Source organism: Lynx rufus, unplaced genomic scaffold (assembly GCF_022079265.1).
Source record: "Lynx rufus isolate CCGP_SWC_20201006 ecotype Redwood Valley unplaced genomic scaffold, mLynRuf1.p SCAF_23, whole genome shotgun sequence".
In the NCBI taxonomy this organism is placed as follows: domain Eukaryota; kingdom Metazoa; phylum Chordata; class Mammalia; order Carnivora; family Felidae; genus Lynx; species Lynx rufus.
In genome coordinates, this window is record NW_025814838.1 from 9,583,952 (window position 1) to 9,603,085 (window position 19,134).

At 41.9% G+C, this 19,134-nt stretch overlaps 1 protein-coding gene across 1 annotated transcript in view; it reads right to left on the reverse strand.

Moving 5' to 3' along the window:
- Positions 1-5,880: 5,880 nt before the first annotated feature.
- IQCK (IQ motif containing K) overlaps positions 5,881-19,134 on the reverse strand; it is an 87,565-nt gene continuing 74,311 nt past the window's right edge. Inside the window, exon 8 of the mRNA XM_047087810.1 lies at positions 5,881-5,997. Coding sequence (XP_046943766.1) covers positions 5,881-5,997 — 117 coding nt within the window. The remainder of the gene's footprint in view (positions 5,998-19,134) is intronic.

Consider the following 19,134-nt stretch of genomic DNA (forward strand, 5'->3'; position numbering starts at 1 on the left):
TGGCTCATTTAAGCCTCAGGACTCTACCCATTCATTCATTTATTCACTCACTTACTCATTCAACCAATACTTATTTGGCACTCACTTTATGCCAGGTGCTGTACTAGGTTAGGTCTTTGTCCTCATGAAGCTTATACTTTAACAAGGAAGACAGGTAACTGCCAAGTAAACAAATAACAGATGGACTTCTCTTGCCCGGGGCTCAGGGCATGCAGGCTTAGAGGACTTCACATTTTTAAATTATTACTTTAGAGAGAGACAGAGAGAGAGAGAGAGCAAGCTGAGGAGAGGGGTCAGAGGGAGGGGGAGAGAGAGAGAGAGGGGGAGAAAGAGAATCTCAAGCAGGTTCCACTGTAGGTGCTGAGCCCGATGTGGGGCTTGATCCCACAATCCTGGGATCATGACCGGAGTGGAAATCAACAGTCAGACACCCAACCAACTAAGCCACCCAGGTGCCCTGAGGACTCCCCATTAAAAATTTTTTTAACGTTTATTTAATTTTGAGAAAGAGTCACAGAGCAGGAGTTGGGGAGGAGTAGAGAGAGAGGGAGACACAGAATCTGAAGTGGGCTGCAGGCTCTGAGCCATCAGCACAGAGCCCGATGTGGGGCTTGAACCCACGAACCGTGACATCATGACCTGAGCCTACGTTGGCTGCTTAACCAACTGAGCCACTCAGGCGCCCTGAGGTCTCCCCATTTTAAAGAGAACACGAAACAACTGCAGATGCAGTGCCTCCTTAGAGTATCAACTCTGGCTGACCATTAGAACTGGGAAACTTAGCATTAACATGCACGCCTTGGGGGCTCATCCCAAAACCATCGGATGAGAACCTGTGGAGGTGAGGCACTGGAATTTTTTTAACTGATAATTTTGAAATAATTTTGAATTTACAGAAAAGTGGCTATCATCATCCAAAGAACCCCCAGGCTCACCAGTTGTTTATACTTTGCCATACTTATATTACCATTTTCTCTCTATGTATGCATACATATACATGCATGTTACACATTCTTTTTTTCTGAATCATTTGAGGTTAAGCTACATACCATATCCACTGATCGTTAAAGTCTTCAGCATGTATCTTAAGAATGAAGAGGCTTCTTTTTTTTTTTTTTAATTTTTTTCAACGTTTTTTATTTATTTTTGGGACAGAGAGAGACAGAGCATGAACAGGGGAGGGGCAGAGAGAAGGGAGACACAGAATCGGAAACAGGCTCCAGGCTCCAAGCCATCATCCCAGAGCCTGACGCGGGGCTCGAACTCACGGACCGCGAGATCGTGACCTGGCTGAAGTCAGACGCTTAACCGACTGCGCCACCCAGGCGCCCCTGAAGAGGCTTCTTATATAGCCCAAGAACATTGTTCAAAATGAGGAACTTTGATAGTGCCATGTATTTATTTATATAAAGACTATATTCAAAGTTTGCTAATTGTCTCAATAATGTCTTTCATAGAATTTTTTCCCATACAGGAGCCAATCTAAGATCATGTGCTGTGTTTAGCTGTCATGCCTCCTTGTTCCTTCCTTGGCCTTTCTTGACACTGCCATTTTTTAAGAATCTGAATCAGTTATTCTGGTGTGTGTCCTTCCTTTTAGGTTTGTCCAATGTTTCCCCATGATTAGATTCAAGTTATGAATTTTGACAGGGATAGTGCATAAGCATATATGATGTGGGTCCTTGGTACATCATACCAGGAGGCATGTTATATCAGCTTGTCCCAATATTGGTGATATTAATTCTCAACACTTGGTGAAGGTGGGTCTGCCAGGTTTCTCTAATGCCAAGTTAGCATTTTCCCCTTTGTTTAATGACTAATTTGCAGAGGGATATTTTGGAATTCTAAATATCATATTCCTCATCAAACTTTCACACAATGGTTTTAGCAAGTACTGATGATTTTTGCCTGAGATAATTATTTACTAATATGGTTACAAGATGGTGACTTTTTAATTTCATTAGACTTTCTTGTTTTTAAGTTTATTTATTTATTTTGGGGGGGGTACAGAGAGAGGGAGAGAGAGAATCCCAAGCAGGCTCTGTGATGTCAGCACAGAGCCTGATGTGGAGCTTGAACTCACCAATTGTGAGATCATGACCTGCACTGAAGTGGGATGCTTAACCAACTGAGCCACCCACGCGCCCCTAATTTCATTATACTTTCTCTGTGTATTAGTTGGTATTCTAATGTAAGGAAAAGCTTCCTCATCTCCCTCATTTGTCAAGGAGTTATAATTCATTACTGTCCTATTAATTTTGACACTTAACTGTCCCAGATTTGCTCAGTGAGACTCCCATCAAGCTATAGCCTATATTCTTTTCCCATGTCCCCATCTTTATTTTCTGGCATAAGATGTTCTAGGCTGATCTACTTTCCTTGTCCCAGGCTTGTGATCAGCCATTTTTCCAAGAAACTTTTTTTTTTTAAGTTTATTTATTTTGAGAGACAGAGAAAGCACCAGCAGGGGAGGGGCAGAGAGAGACGGAGAGAGAGAGAATCCCAAGCAGGCTCTCCACTGTCAGTCTCGGGGCTCAAACTCACAAACTGTGAGATTGTGACCTGAGCCGAAACCAAGAGTCTGACACTTAATCGACCAAGCCACCCAGGCATCCCCACTTCTCCAAGAAACTTAATTCTGTTTAGAGTAAAGTGTACTTAGAAACCAATATCTGGACACTAAGAATGCTCATTACTTCTAGGATTTTCTGTCAATGGCACTGGTATTTTTAGAAAGCTCCCAAGGTGATTCAAATGTGCAGCCAGTATTGAGAACCATTGTCTATGAAGAAGGCGCCCAACCACCACCTAAGTAGATGGCTCTAGGAAGGGAAGGGAGAGAAGATATTTAGGAGCTGTGGAGTAGTGGACCAACGCAGTATATCTCAAAGCATGGGTAAAGACACATTAGTGGGCCATATAATTCATTTACTTGGTCATGTCTAGCATTAAAAAAATAAAAATAAAAAACAAAACCTCAATAGAACAGGAGGGCATGTACTAGATTATAATATAAAGCTATTTCTTACTGAGTCACAGTCCAAAAAGATTGAGAATTGCTTGTCTAAAAAGTGCTGGGCTTTTTTTCTCCTCTGCTAGATAAGAGTGGGTGCTTCCCCCAAGCCAAACCCTAATCCAGGGAAGGGAAGAGCCAAGAGAACACCTCAAAAAGGTTGAGGGTGGGGTGCCTGGGTGGCTCAGTCGGTTAAGCGTCTCACTTCAGCTCAGGTCAGGATCTTGTGGTTCATGAGTTTGAGCTCTGCACCAGACTCTGTGCTGACAGCTCAGAGCCTGGAGCCTGCTTTGGATTCTGTGACTCCCTCTCTCTTCCCCTCTCCTGCTCACACTCTGTCTCTCTCTCACTCTCTCAAAAATAAATAAACATTATTATTTTTTTTTAAATTGAGGATATCTCAGTATTTAGTTGAACATTTGCTTTAAGGGCAGATTGACATACAGATCATCCCCCTTGCCTGTCTGAGAAGGTTCAGTGTGACCTGGGTAGACACATGGAGAGGTCTGCATGTCCACCCATGAGAGTGAGTCAGGTGGACACTGGGAGGCAACTTGAACTATCTTCCTGATGCCTCAACCAAGAGGGCTGGCCACTAGGTAAGGAGATCCCCAATAGCAAAAGGCTGGGAATGGACTGGCAGAGGTGAGATCTGGGGTGGTGGTGGAAGAGGCAGAGACGGATCCAGATCCCCACAGGGGTGTTCTGCCACCTGTTGTTTCCCCCCAGGAAGAACGCATATGAAATACAGGAGTCAGAGAGTCAGCATGGAGATGCCTGCCCAAAGGACACAAATGGTAGCCTTAGCCAGAGAAGCAGTGGCAGCCAAAAGAGGATCACAACAGACAGTGATCTGTATCTCCCTCCTTCCCACCCGTCCCACTAGAGGAGAAAGGGATTCTGACAAGAAAAGTGTGGAAGTGTGAAAGATCTAATAGTTCTTTCCCCCACTCCCACCCCCACTGATGAAGGGCGGAGGGGGTTGGGTAAGATTTCAATGGGATATGAGATTGAAATTTAAACTAGACTGGGCTTTCTGAAATTAGAGCATACAGAAAAGACATGGAATCCACCCAATATGCCATGAAGGAACTGGAAAGACAGATTCAAGAAGGCAGGATTGAAGACAGTTTCTGGGGAGAAGAGAAAGCTTTTGTTTAGACCCCACCATGTTGAGAGTGTTCAATAAATACTATTTCAAGGAGGCCTGGAAGATGAGAAGTAGCTGAGGATGGGTTATCTGGCAGAAAAAAAAAAGAAAGAAAGTACAGTGTCCTCTGGGTGAGGGAGGTATTGGCATATGGAAAGGACGGAAAAGTCTGGAGGGACTATAGCCTAGTGACAGGGGACAGGCTGGATGGGGAGTTGAGTTGAGAGGACTCAAAACATGGATGGCCTGTAGCCTGCTGAGGTGAGTAGGGTTATTTTTTCATAAATGGTAAAGTATTATGTATTTATTTAAAAGGTTCCAGGGGTGTCTAGATGGCTCAGTCAATTGAGCATCTGACTCTTGATTTTGGCTCAGATCATGATCACAGGGTCATGGGATTGAGCCCCACATTCAGCTCCACGGTGAGCATGGAGCCTGCTTGGGATTCTTTCTCTCTCACTATCCCTCCCTCTGCCTCTCTCCCTAGCTCATGCTCTCTCTCTCTCTCTCTCTCTCTCTAAAATAAAAAAAAATTTTTTTTAAAGATTCCAACAGTGCACCTCTCCCTACCTCGTACAAATTCTAAAGGTACCATGTATCATTAATGTATTCTTCCAGGCTGTTTAGACGTCTCCGTGTTTCCATGTATATATTTTTAATATACGGATGAAAACTTACGGTTCTGCTATTTTTTCCACTTGATTATATATCACAAATCTCCTTCCATGTTGTTGGTTGAATAAATGATAGTAAATCCGTACCATGCACCTGTTAAACTTCATGATGCTGCTCTTTAGTTGTTGACCAGAATGATGTTCTGAATATGTTCAGTGACAGATTGTAACGATGTAAAATCCTATTTTTAACAAAATATCTATAGACACTCATTTGTACCTGTTTGTACCAGAAAAAGTATAGCAGGATATACACCAAAATATTAACAGTGGTGGGATTTCTGTTTTTTTCCCTGTTTTGGCTGTTGTTTTTTTTACTTTCTTTAAAATAAAAAATATATATATAATGTATAATAAAAATAATAAAAAATAAAAAAATATTTTGATAAAAATACATTAAGTCAATTCTACACCCACATGGGGCTTGCACTCAACCTCAACCGAGATTAAGAGTCGCAGACTTTACTGACTGGGCCAGCCAGGTGCCCCTTGGTTGTTGTTTTTCTAATTTTCCTATTGTAAATAAATAGTAAATTAAAGTTTTATAACAAAAAATGTGGAAAGTAAATAGGATGAAATGGTGCTGCTATTCTTTGTTCTTTGTGTGTATGTGTGTGTGTGCACGCACGCACACAAATGTGTGTGTGTAATTTCTCACAAAAGGGGAGAGAACAAGCATAAAGCATCATTTCAGTTCAGACACACAATCAACAACTTAAAAAAAAAAGCCACCCATCACACTGATGGACACTGTATTTCCAAAATGAGGGCTTATCCTTGATGTCTTATAGCTTGAACAAAAAAGACATGCAGACACAAGATGACCCTGAATTTGTCCCTGAGTGAGGCAAATAGCCATATAAATTATATCACATCACCTCTGGCATTCTAGAGCAGAATCTTAATATGCAGCCACTTCCCCCCAACACAGACTGAGTTCCCTGCAGACACAAGGACCCCATAAGAACCCAGAGGGCTTCTTTCTGAGTCTGGGCTGAGACTCAGGTTTTTCCTAAATAAACTAAGGACTGTGAATCAAACAACTAACCTTTCTGTTCTTGTTTGGCCCAGAAAATCTTGACTCGCTGGTGAATGTGGTTGTCTTCACGCAGTTTCTTCTGCCACTGACGCAATTCTTGAATCTCAGGATCACACCGAACCTGGAAAATGCCCACAAAGCTTTAGTTTCTTTCCTACAACTTCTATACATTAGCTTGTTAACTCTGCATGGGAAATCCTTTACAAACCAACTGGATATGCTTTAGGTTCTAAGTGAATCAGTGTTTTAAAGGATTTATCTAAACTCCTACAGCTTATGTAGTATTTGAGTGTAAATGACGTTGTGTGAAGATTTGCTATACTAATGGTAGGTTGAGAACATTCTAGATCTGTGCTCTTCAGCAGAAATACAAAGTAGCCTCATGTGAAATTTTACATTTCCTTGCAGTTCCATTTTAAAAAGTAAAAATAAGTTAGTGAGATTATTTTTAAGAACAAATTTTATTTTGGGGCATCTGGGTGGCTCAGGTTAAGTGTCCAACTCTTGATTTCAGCTCAGGTCATAATCTCACCATTCGTGGGTTCGAGCCCCATGTTGGGCTCTGCGCTGACAGTGGCAGAGCCTGCTTGGGATTCTGCCTCCCTCTCTCTCTGCCTCTCCCTGACTCACACTCCCTGTCTCTCCCAAAATAAATAAACTTAAAAAAAGAATATATTTTATTTAACCTCAAAGATCTAAAATATTATTTCAACATGTAATCAATACAAAAATTATTTATGAAATATCTTACTCTCCGTTTTCCATACAGTCTTCAACATCTAGTGTGTATTTTACAGTGACATCACAGCCCAGTGTGGGCTAAACACATTCCAAGTGCTCAATAATCACACACAACTGGTGGCCAGTATATCGGTTCTAGAGGAATCACAGTCAATGTATTAGTTTAATACCAACTGACTAAGTGTCTACTGCAGACTGGGCTTTGTGCTATACCTTGGCAATAAACAGATTACTGATGATAATTTTAATTAAGTTTTAGTTTTATTATTCTGTAGCTCATATTTATTGAGCACTTAGGTCCCAGGCATTGTTTAAGTCTTTTACAAGACGTAACCATCAAAACAACCCAATGAGGCAAGAATGATTATGCCCATTTTACGGATGAGGAAACTCAATTGAAGCAGCTTGCTGAGTCACAGATCTAGGAAATGGTTTTGAGATTTCCAGCTGCTCTTGAGGGGCTGAGAATCTAGTAGGAGACATAGAGTACAGGAATAAGATCACCAAGGTGTGGTAAGAATAAGGATATCAGTGAATACAGAAGGGGAACTGAGCTCAGCCTGGAGCAGTCAGGAAACACGTCATGGAGGAGATGACTCCTGGAGTGAGTTTTGAAGCATAAACTAGAGTTAGTCATGGAGAGAGAGTGGGTAGAGTGTCATGGTGGTCCAGTTCTGCCTTACTGTGATCATGTCACAAAGCCAGGGCCCACCCTCCTGCTTTTTCAAACAAACACTGGATCTTGAAACTTCCTGCTCTGGTCATTGGGATATAGGCTTCCTGGATGAGTTTCCAAAGGGTCCTGTTGTCCTCTAGAAGCCTCACATGGCTTTTTATAACTAGGAACCTTAGGGAGCAATGTTGGGGTCAGGATGATCTCAGTCCCTTCCCTTCCAGAAAGATCCTTGGTTCTTTATGCAGACTGATCCCATGCACATCAGAGCACTACTCACCAAGAGGCATTTGGAGAAATGGCCTTAACAAACTCAAGAAAAATAAAGTCCTTCCTATTACTTCATTTCTCAGAGCATGGGGTGCCTTAGTTATCTTAAGAAAACTACTCAAGTGATTTTTTTTCCCAAGATAAAAAAGACTGTTTTCTTCTGAACTTCTAAATGGCAGCTACTCTTGTTTAAAGAAAAAGAAAATATACAAATTATCTATAAATGTATATTTTTAAAATTATATATACAAAGTACTATGTATGCAAACACTTTATATGTGTATCTTGTGTACACATGTATGTATAGTACTTTGTATATAATGTATACACATATACCAGCATAAAGTTATGCAAATTTCAGAGAGTAAAATGGCCCTTTATTGTCATAGAACATGAAGTAATTCCCCAAATCTTTTAAATTACAAACAAATGTTTTTAGTGTTTCCTAAAGTCTTATGTTCAAAAGATTAGGGACCTTCAACATCTCTGTTCTGAGGCTAAGCAAACTCAAACCCTCATGGGCAGCTAAAAAGGAGGTTATCCACATCTTTTTCAGGAACTTCTGTTTATCTGGATCCAAGCATGCAGAAATCCCCACATTTCTGCGCCATGACAACTAATACTCATAATGCTAATAAAGATGAAAGATCTTCTGAACCACTAAACAAAGGTTAACACTAATTATAATCAGCAAGTTGACTAGATTTTATTGTAGTCAAATTCTTTCTGTACAACTGATGTATTCGTATAGTTTGGAAGAAGACACAGAGTGTGGGTTCCTCTAGGAAGGAAGTAAAATGGGGGAGGGAGCTTTAGCTTTTTACTCCATATTTTTCTGGATTGGATTGTTTGGGACCTTTACAAAGAGCATATATTGTTTTAGGAATACAAGTGTTTAAATTTTAAATTAACAGGCTGCTGAGAGGCAAACAAGAGTTCTTTAACTTAAGAATAACTGATGAATTTCCCCGACAATCCCCTGAACTCTCAATTACCTTAATATTTAACAAACAGAAACACCATTTCCTTCATCATTCCAGAAGGCTACAGATGTTCTCAGGATTCTGCTGACCAGTTTAGGGTGATTTTCCTCTGTCTGGCCAGAGACCCTTCATGTTTTTCTTGATTTCCTTCATTTGGAAAGCAAGGACTGCTATTTACTAAAGTGGAGCATGGCAGCCTTGTTAGTTAACTTCTCATTACCAGGAAAGCCTGGATCCCCAGAGAAGGCTTTTGTGAGCCCTGGGGAAAGCATGCACCCATTGAACAGGGCTAATCCCGGTCATTATAGTCATGATTACGGAATCAATTTAAATGGCAGTGGCTGTGCCAATCAGCAAATACCGTAGAGTGCAGTGTAATGTTTAACACATCAACAGCTTCATTGCTTTTAAAAAAAGAAGTCTCCTTTACGAGTGGCTTCCTACTTTTACTTGTTTAAATTACCACATGGAGTCCATCTGCTCTTCCAAGATACGCACACCGAGTAATACACACATTATTGTGTACTTGACTTTGGGTAAGCCAAGAAAGAAAACTCCATTAAGTGGAAGTGAATTTAAAAAAAAAAAATGCCCATGAACCAATCAAATTCTCCTAATTATCTATTACTCTGATGAAAGCCAAAACAGGACACCATATTGGTTAAGAAATCCAACTCTCTATCGGAAAGACTGAAGTTGAATCTCAGCTCTGCAAATGACAAGCTGAGGAACCTATGAGCAAGTTACTTAAACTGTCTGAGCCTTGATTTCCTCTCCTGTAAAATGGAGATAGTATACATATTTCCTTCATTGCACTGGTGTGAAAACAAGATGAGATATTGTCTGGTCCATAGTAAGCCCTCCCTGTTTTAGCAATTTCTTACATCAACTAATAAAGTAGTAAGAATAATCTGAGTTCAGCTCTGGGGTTGCATCCTACAACCGCTGGTAGGACACGGAGCCAACTGGCTGAAGAGCCAGTGATTCATAAAATTGGAAGTGAGGTCTCTTCCCAAGGGCTTACAGTTTATTGAATACATAAATGATCTTACAATTATATAACTGTAGGCATTACTCAACCAGTAGAGAGATATCAGGGCCGTAGGATGGTGACTGCAGGCAGGGAAGAAGAGAGGGGCCCTATGGCTGGGACTTGGAAATTACCCTTCATACTTCTGAATTCCTCTTAGCTCAGTTGTTTTCTTTGCTTCTTGGCAAAACAGACAATAACATAGCAACGCCTATTTTCTCTGGAGGATTCCTTGGGGTTTTTCTAGTTGCTTTGGAGGAAGAAACTTTCAGTATAGTACAGTTCCTGGAAAGATGCTGGAGAAACAACACAACGGTCAGCACTTCAGTCGTGTTGGCAAGAGTCAGCCTCCAACTGGGTGTGAGACACCTCAGAAGGTCCTTACCACATCCTTGCCATGACTTGATGTACTAACGATAATACTGAAGGATTTTATACCCGGGAAAAGTGGATTTCAACAAGAAGGAAATACATGTTTGCAAATTCTCTTGCAAATACCTAATGAAATATTCACAGTTCCCAACTCTCTCATATGTTCCATTTTCTCTCTGCAAGTAAGCTTCATTTCTTCTTTTTTTTTTTTAATTTTTTTTTCAATGTTTATTTATTTTTGGGACAGAGAGAGACAGAGCATGAACGGGGGAGGGGCAGAGAGAGAGGGAGACACAGAATCGGAAACAGGCTCCAGGCTCTGAGCCATCAGCCCAGAGCCTGACGCGGGGCTCGAACTCCCGGACCGGGAGATCGTGACCTGGCTGAAGTCGGACACTTAACCGACTGCGCCACCCAGGTGCCCCTCTTCATTTCTTCTTTATTTCTTCTCAGATCTTTGGCAAAATGAAACAAAAGTTGGTTTCTCATTCTGGTAGTTATGAGTGTTCCATATTGTTTTTAGGAACAAATTATAAAAACCTGTAGATATAACATATTTCCTGGTATTGTGGAAGTGTCCCAGACATTCATCCGTACTAAGATAGTATGCCTCTTAGAAGTTGCTGGGGGCTTTCAGGGAGGAACAGAAATGTGTTCTAGAGAAATATATACTTTTTTAACTTTTTAAGAGAGAGAGCGTGCAAGCAGGGGAGGGGGCAGAGGAAGAAAGAGAGAGAGAGAGAGAGAGAGAGAGAGAGAGATAATATTAAGCAGGTTCCACACTAAGTGTGGAGCCTGATGTGGAGCTCAATCCCACAACCCTGGGATCATGACCAGAGCCGAAATCAAGAGTTGGACACTCAACCTACTGAGCCAACCAGGCGCTCCTAGAAAAATATTTTTTAAACAGTGGGTTCAGCACTTTAGCGAGTAGTAAATTCACTTTAGTGGGTTGTGAATAACATCTTAAAAAGTCTAATCCAATAGAAAATACCAGATATTCTTTTATCATTAAGGACCCACTTTATCTCTGAAAATGTTTTTTTCTTTCAAAGTCTATTTTATCTGATGTTAAGAATGCAAGATCACTTTCCTTTTGGTTGGTATTTGTGCCATATATCTTTTTCATCTCTTTACTTTCAACTATTCTGGATCATTTTGTGTTACCTGTACCTCTAGCATAGAGGCAGATTTCTTTTTAATCCAATCTGAAAAATCAGAGTTTATTCTATTTACACTTATTGTGATCAGTAATATTTTATTAATCTAATTCACCAAATGTTTTTATTTATCATGCTTTTACGTTTTTTTCCTTTCCTGCTTTCTATTGCATTGGATTTTCTTTTTTTTTTAAGATTTTATTTTTTTAAGTAATCTCTACACCCAACATGGGGCTGGAACCTACAAACCCGAGATCAAGAGCCGCACACTCTACCACTGAGCCAGCCAGGCACCCCTGAATTAGATTTTTGTATTCCATTTTTCCCCTTCCACTGATTTGTTAGTTCATATTATATATTTTTTGAATATGTCATTATAATGTAATAACTTAAAGTAAAAAATGAGTCTGTCCAACCTCCCCTGAAGCACTTACGGGACTTTAGAAGACTTTAACGTCCCACTCTCATCTCTCATGATTGTTGTCCAGTATTTTAGTTTCCCCTCATTTATTCCCCCACTGGTGTGTGTATATGTGTGTGTTGTGTGTATATATGTATACATATGTGTATATATGTATATATGCACATGCAGTATATGTACATAAGTGTACGTGTGTGTATGTGTATATATATATATATATATATGTATATATAAAATAGTCAATGTCTATTTAGATGTAGCAGCTTCCTCATTCACTATTGTTTCTTGCATTCTGCTCCCACTCCTTCCTTGTGGATTCAATTTCCTTCTAACTCAGGTACATCATTTAGTAGTTCCTCCAGTGAGAGATGTGTTTGAAAATGTATTTAGCAATTGCTCTTGGATGATAATTTAGTAAATTGATTAATAATAAATTGATTAATAAAATGATAATTTAGTAAATAATAAATAATAAATCTATTATTAGATAATTAATTTAATATAATTCTCTGTTGAATGTTACTTTCCCATAAAGTTAGAACACACTTCACCGTTTTCTGGCATGTGCTACTGCTGCTCAGTAATTTTTTTTTAAGTTTACTTATTTATTTTGAGAGAGACATAGTGTGAGCAGGGGAGGGGCAGAGAAAGAAGGAGAGAAAGAGAATCCCAAGCAGACTTCATGCTGTTAGCACAGAGCCAATGCAGGGCTCAGACTCACAAAATCATGAGATCCACACCTGAACTGAAACCAATAGTCGAATGCTTACCCAACTGAGCCACCCAGGCACTCCTGCTGATCTGTAATCTTTTCTTTTAAATTTTTTAAATGTTTATTCGTTTTTTGAGAGAAAGAGAGAGCATAAGTGGGAGTGGGGCAGAGAGAGAGAGGGAGACACAGAATCCAAAGCAGGCTCCAGGCTCTGAGCTGTCAGCACAGGGCTTGAACTCATGAACCACGAGATCACGACCTGACTGAAGTTGGACGCTTAACTGACTGAGCCGCCCAGGCGCCCCTGATCAGTAATCTTGATCAGTCTCATTGTTCTTCCTTCGTAGACAATCCTTCTTTCAAAACAGTTTTAAGACTTCCTCCTTGCTTGTGGCATTCCAGTTTCACCAGGTAGCATTTTGCTGTGATTCTGTCCTCATGTATCTAGTTTGGGATTCATGTTTCTTCAACTTTGGGATATTCTCACCCAAAGATCTCTATCAACACTGCTTCTCACCCACTCATTCTGTTGTCACCCTCTGCAATTTCTATTAGACTTGTGTTTGACCTTCTCCTTGTCTCAACTGCTTTCCCCAATTTCCCACTCTAGCTCCCTGCTGCCTTCTTTCTCCCAGATCTCTCTCTGAATAGTAATTACTCCTCCAGCTGTGTCTGTCTACTATTTAATGCACACCCAAAATACGGTCCATGGATCAGCACCATTGGCATTACTTGAGCTCATTAAGACATGCAAATTCATGGGTTCCACCTAAGACCTATGAAGTCAGAAATGAATAGAGAGGGGCCAGGAATCTATGTTTAACAAACTCTCCAGGTGATTCTGAAGCTTACTGGAGTTTGAGAAGCATGGCTTTAGCCTGTTTGCTAAATTGTTTTCTTTTCTTTTTTTTTTTTAAACTTTTTTTAAATGTTTATTTATTTATGAGAGACAGAGAGTGTGTGTGAGTGGGGAAGGGGCAGACAGAGGTGGGGACAGAGGATCTGAAGCAGGCTCCACGCTGTCAGCACAGAGCCCAATGTGGAGCTCGATCCCATGAAACGTGAAATCATGACCTGAGCCAAAGTTGGATGCTCACCAACTGAGCCACCTAGGTGTCCCTAAATTGTTTTCATTTCTAGAGGCTGTACTTAGTTCTTTTTCAAATCTGATCCTTTTTTTTCTTACTCCCCTATTTAGCAAGGCTTATATTCTTTAAAAAAACTTTTTAGTATATTTCTATAATCATCTTAAACGTACTTATTTCACAGTCTCAAATTGCCACCCTTGAGGCCTTGGATTCTCCAGTTGGTTGTACTTACTGGCTGTCCCCCCCCTTCCCCTGCCTCCATTCCTTGTTGGTTTATTTTTTATTATAAGCTCATAGTCACTGAGGGCCCTAGTTCCATTTCCAGGTCTGAGGTCATGTTTTTTATGCAGGAGTCAATACAGGTTTTTTTTAAACATCAGATAGTAAATATTATTTTTTAATTTTTTTAATGTTTATTCATTTTTAAGAGAGAGAGAGAGATAGAGAGAGAGAGAGCCAGTGGGGAAGGAAGAGAGAGGGAGACACAGAATCTGAATCAGGCTCCCGACTCTGAGCTGTCAGCACAGGGCCCAACACAGGGCTCACAAACCGTGAGATCATGACTTGAGCTGAAGTCAGACACTTAACCACTGAGCCACTCAGGTGCCCCAATATTTTTGGTTTTATGGGCCATATAGTGTCTGTCCCAATGACTCTGTCATTATAGCACAAAAACAATCATACCCAATATGTATTTTTAAAAATGGGCATGGCTGCATTCTAGTAAACTTTATTTAAACAGTGGGCCAGAGTTGGTCCACAGGCTATAGTTTGTCAGCCCCTGCTCTTATCCTTAAGTGGGCATTAGAATTGTAGCCCCCAGGGGCGCCTGGGTGGCTCAGTTGGTTGAACATCCAATCATCTTTGGCTTAGGTCATGATCTCACAGCAGTCTGGAGCCTGCTTTGGATTCTGTGTCTCCCTCTCTCTGCCCCTCCCCTGCTTGTACTCCACCTCTCTGTCTCTCAAAAATAAACATAAAAAAAAAAAAAAAAGAATTGTAGCCCCAAGCTTCCCTTGGTGCCCCTTCCATTTTTCTGTATGTATTGCACACACATTATTCCTTTAAGACAATTCTCTAAATTTACCTGATGATATTGAGATCACTTAGGGCACTTGTTAAAAGTGGAATCTCGGGGCGCCTGGGTGGCGCAGTCGGTTAAGCGTCCGACTTCAGCCAGGTCACGATCTCGCGGTCCGTGAGTTCGAGCCCCGCGTCAGGCTCTGGGATGATGGCTCAGAGCCTGGAGCTTGTTTCCGATTCTGTGTCTCCCTCTCTCTCTGCCCCTGCCCCGTTCATGCTCTGTCTCTCTCTGTCCCAAAAATAAATAAACATTGAAAAAAAAAAAGTTTCTTTAAAAAAAAAGTGGAATCTCACGGGGGCTCCTGGGTGGCTCAGTCGGTTAAGCATCTGACTCTTGATTTTGGCTCAGGTCATGATCTCACAGTTCATGAGTTTGAGCCCTCTGCCAGAGGCTTGGGATTCTCTCTCTCCCTCTCTCTCTGCACACCTCCCCCCCCCCCCCCAATAAATAAACATGAAAAAAATAGAATCTCAGGATCTTGCCTTGTAGGCTCTGATTCATTGCATGTGAGGTGGAACCAACATGTATGTTTAGCAAGAACCCCAGGTGATTCTAATGATCTGAAGAGTTTGAAACTGCTCTAACCAAGGAATATGTGAAGAATGAACTTAATGTTGAGACTGACATCTGCTTTAACACCCGCAGATTTTTATCTCAGTTCTTACACAATGCCACGTTGATTATCCAAATTCTTAAAATCAGAGTCAAGAAGGACTTCTCAGGCTATTAGTGTGTGGTCAGGAGACAGGATCTATATGACTCATGAACAGCAACTGCTTTTTGGTGGGGTAGTCTTTTCAGTGCAATTCTAGAAAGGCCTTCTCCTAGGAAGCCACACCTATTTTTTTATACTAAAGTTCCTTGAACAATAATATCATATTGCAGTATATACTTGGAAAAAGCAGAATTTCCCCCGACAGCTCGGGGATGACAGTTGAGATAAAGTTCATCCAACTTTCCTTGGTACTTGTTTACCCAAATAATCAGGGAATTATTAAGTTGCAAAAGTATTTAAGGGATTCGATGAACTTTCCAATGATTTATGAATTACAGCCAAGTGAATGATGTCAAAGACCATATTATTGCACAATGCTTTGATCTTCTTCTTACCATTGATACCCGTAACTGACATTTATATAGTTATGGCTGCCCAGATGTTTCTAATGTGCAGTCAAGGTTGAGAGCCACTGCTCAAAATTGTAGACACTTCACCCCTCCACCAGTGGCTCTCAAAGTGGGGTCCTTAAACTAGCAGCTTCAACATCTCTTGAGAGCTAGTTTGAAATGTAAGTGCTCAGGCCCTGTTGCAATCCTACTGACTCTGATACTCTGGAGTTGAGGCCCAGCAATCTGTGTGTTTAGGAGGCTTTCCAGATCATTCTGATGTAGACTACTGTATGAGAACTGTTGCATTGTTCCCCTAGTGAATCCCAGCTCCCTGGATCCCTGCCCCTTGGAAAACTGTACCACTCTTCTCATTAAGCAGGGGAGTCTAGCCCCCCTCTTTCTTTTTTTTTAAAATTTTTTTTTAACATTTATTTATTTTTGAGAGACAGAGAAAGAGTGGGGAGGGGCAGAGAGCGAGAAGGAGACAAAGAATCTGAAGCAGGCTCCAGGCTCTGAGCTGTCAGCACAGAGCCTGATGCAGGGCTTGAACCCATGAACTGTGAGATCATGACCTGAGCCGAAGTCGGATGCTCAACCGACTGAGCCGCCCAGGTGCCCCTATCCCCCCTCTTTCGAATCTAGGTGAGCCTCATGACTTGCTTTGACCAATAGAAGGTAACTGAAGAGCTGCTGTGCAAGTTTCAGAGTCTGGGCCTCAAGAAGGCTTGAAGCTTCCATTTCTAGAATGTTTTTTCCATAATGTAAGGAAACTGGTCTGGCCCACTGGAGGATGACAGGCCATGTGGAAGAGAACTGAAGAGCCCCAAACATGTGCCTGGGGCCACCTTGGAACTTCCAGCCCAGCCCAGGAGGTCATCTAGGCCAAGAATACCACAGAGCTGCTGGAGAGGTCCATCATGGCCAAAGGGTGCATGATGAAAGTGGTACAGATGAGGTTGGAGCGCCAGACTCAGAGCCCCAGTGGGGAGCCATGTAGGGACATCCCCCACACAGTTGAAGGTCCTGAATGCAGCATTCACCATTAAATGCACCAACCGAATGCAGCCATGTGAGTGAGTAGAGGAGAAATCAGCAGAACTACCCAGTTAACCCAGAGGACTGTGAACAAGAATCAATTGCTGTGGTTTAAGTCACTAAGATTGAGCAGCAGGAGGGCTTATATTACAGCTGTACAATTTACCCACATACTTTGCCTTGAAGGGAAATTGATTAGCCCTTTAAAGAGAAACACTCTGGAAAAGTTGTAATTTTGGCCAGTACTACCACCAGGCAGAGTATTGGATGCATCAGATGCAACTAATACATAGGGCTGGCTTCACGGGCACCCTGTACAGTCACACAGGCCCTGTGCTTAGAAGGGCCTTACATTGTTTTCACACCCTTGTTGTCACCATCTAGAAATTCTTAAAACTTTGAACCAAGGGCCCTGTGTTTTTATTTTACACTAGGCCCTGCAGATTATGAATCCAGTCCCACCAATACATAGTTCCGTCATTTATTCATCACAACACCCCCAGAATTTGGCTTATCAGTTTTCACCATGTATTTGGGATGCGTTGCGACTCAGCAAATAAAAAGGGGGGCGGGAGTTGCAGACTGTCTGGCCACAGACATAGCATGGCATAGCATTTTCTGAGCATATTAAGGAAAATCCACTTGCAGAAATAACGCAGAGTATATTTAAACAACCACAGGACGAGGCAGGGGGAAGGGGAAGAGACTGGCCTGGGAAGCTAGGCCCCAAGCAGGCTAAACTCACTATTAATAGTGCTGTGGCCTATTTTGGCCTGCCTGGTGGCCCTGAAAATTGCCCTGAGAACTGGGCCTGGGAAATGACTGTGGAAATCAGGTGCCTTCATTCTGGGATATCACTGGAACCATGCTGGGCACAGACAGAGGTCTTTCTGACAAGCTCAAGGACATTTTGCAAAACAGGATTTTCTTTGACAGGGAATTAAAAAAAAAATTAAGGTTGGGACACCTGGGTGGCTGAGTCAGTTAAGCATCTGACTTCAGCTCAGGTCATGATCTCATGGTTCGTGGGTTCAAGCCCTGCATCGGGCTCTGTACTGATGGCGTGGAGCCTGGAAACTTCTGTGTGTTTCTCTCTCTCTCTCTGCCCCTCCCTTGCTTGTGCTCTCAGTCTCTCTCTCAAAAATAAATAAATAAACTGGAAAAAACATTAAGGCAAACTATCAGGAAATGATCGGGAATATTAGGGAAGAAAATGCATTGATGAGATCAAGTCAATAAGGAACTAACAGGAAACCCTAACCATGTGTTAGGCACTATGCTAAGCACTTAACATACACCATTTCATTTATACCCTCACATATAACTCTGTGAAGGCAGCACTATTATCCCCATTTTACAGGAAAGAAAACTGAGGCTTGGGAAAATGTGACCTTATTAAAGGTCACAGGGTTGATGAGCCAGGATTCAAACCCACATCATGGTACTCCAACTACTCAGGCTGTCCCCTACAGCTCTTCCTCTCAAACTTTCGTATGCAAAGACTCACCTGGGAATCCTGTTAAGATACAGATTCTGATTCTAGAGGTATGGGGTGGGGCCTAGATTCTGCACTGCCAACGATTTGTCACGTGACGATGACCCCACTGGTCCTCAGACCCCAATTTGAGTAGCAGGGATGTGGATATTACAATAGTTTTCCTGCTTCTACTTCTAACCTCCTACAGTTTGGTTTCTCTACAGCGGCCTGCGTTATTGTGTTCGTTTCCCCTGCTGCATAGTAAGTGACCTCCCAAAATTTGGCAGCTCACAATGGCAATGAACACTTATCTCACACAGCTTCTGAGGTTCAGGAATCCAGGTGAGGCTCAGCTGGGTGGTTCTGGCTCAAGGTCTCTCACAAGGTTACAACTAGGATGTTAGCTGGGCCTGTAGTCACCTGAAGGTTTGGTGGGGCTGGAGGAGCTGCTTCTAAGATGGTTCACTCATGTAGCTACTGGGTGGAGGTCTCAGTTCTTGTATGTGGGTGTCTCTGTAGAGCTGCTCGTGACATGGCAGCTGGCTTCTCCCAGAGTGAATGATCCAAGACAGAGAGAGAGAGAGAGAGAGAGAGAGAGAGAGAGAGACACACCAAGGCTGCAATGTCATTTATAACCTAATCTTGGAAGTGGCATGCCATTCTTTCTGCCATATTCTATTGGTTACACATATCAACCCTGGTATAGTTGTGGGAAGGGATGCTTCAGAAATGAGAATACCAGGAGGTGGGGATCACAGGGGAGTCATTGTGGATGCTGGCCTGATGGAAACTAAGTGAGAGAATGCCTCTCTTCTCAGCTTCATTGATGTTGGCCTTGGCCATGTGACTTGCTTAGGCTACTGGAATGAGTGGGGAAGTGGCATGGTCCCAGACTAGGCCTTAAGACTTGTGTGTGTTTTTCCTCACCCCTTTGAGAGCTTTTGATCTCTGATGTAAAAAGAACATGGCCTTGGCAGCTGCTGATCTCAGAAGAATGACAGAACCTGGACAAAACTACATAGAACCCAACAGCCTAGAGCCAAGTGCAGCCAAACACAATTTGGAACAGCTGAAATCTAGCTGGTCTGCTGGCATGTGAGTAGGA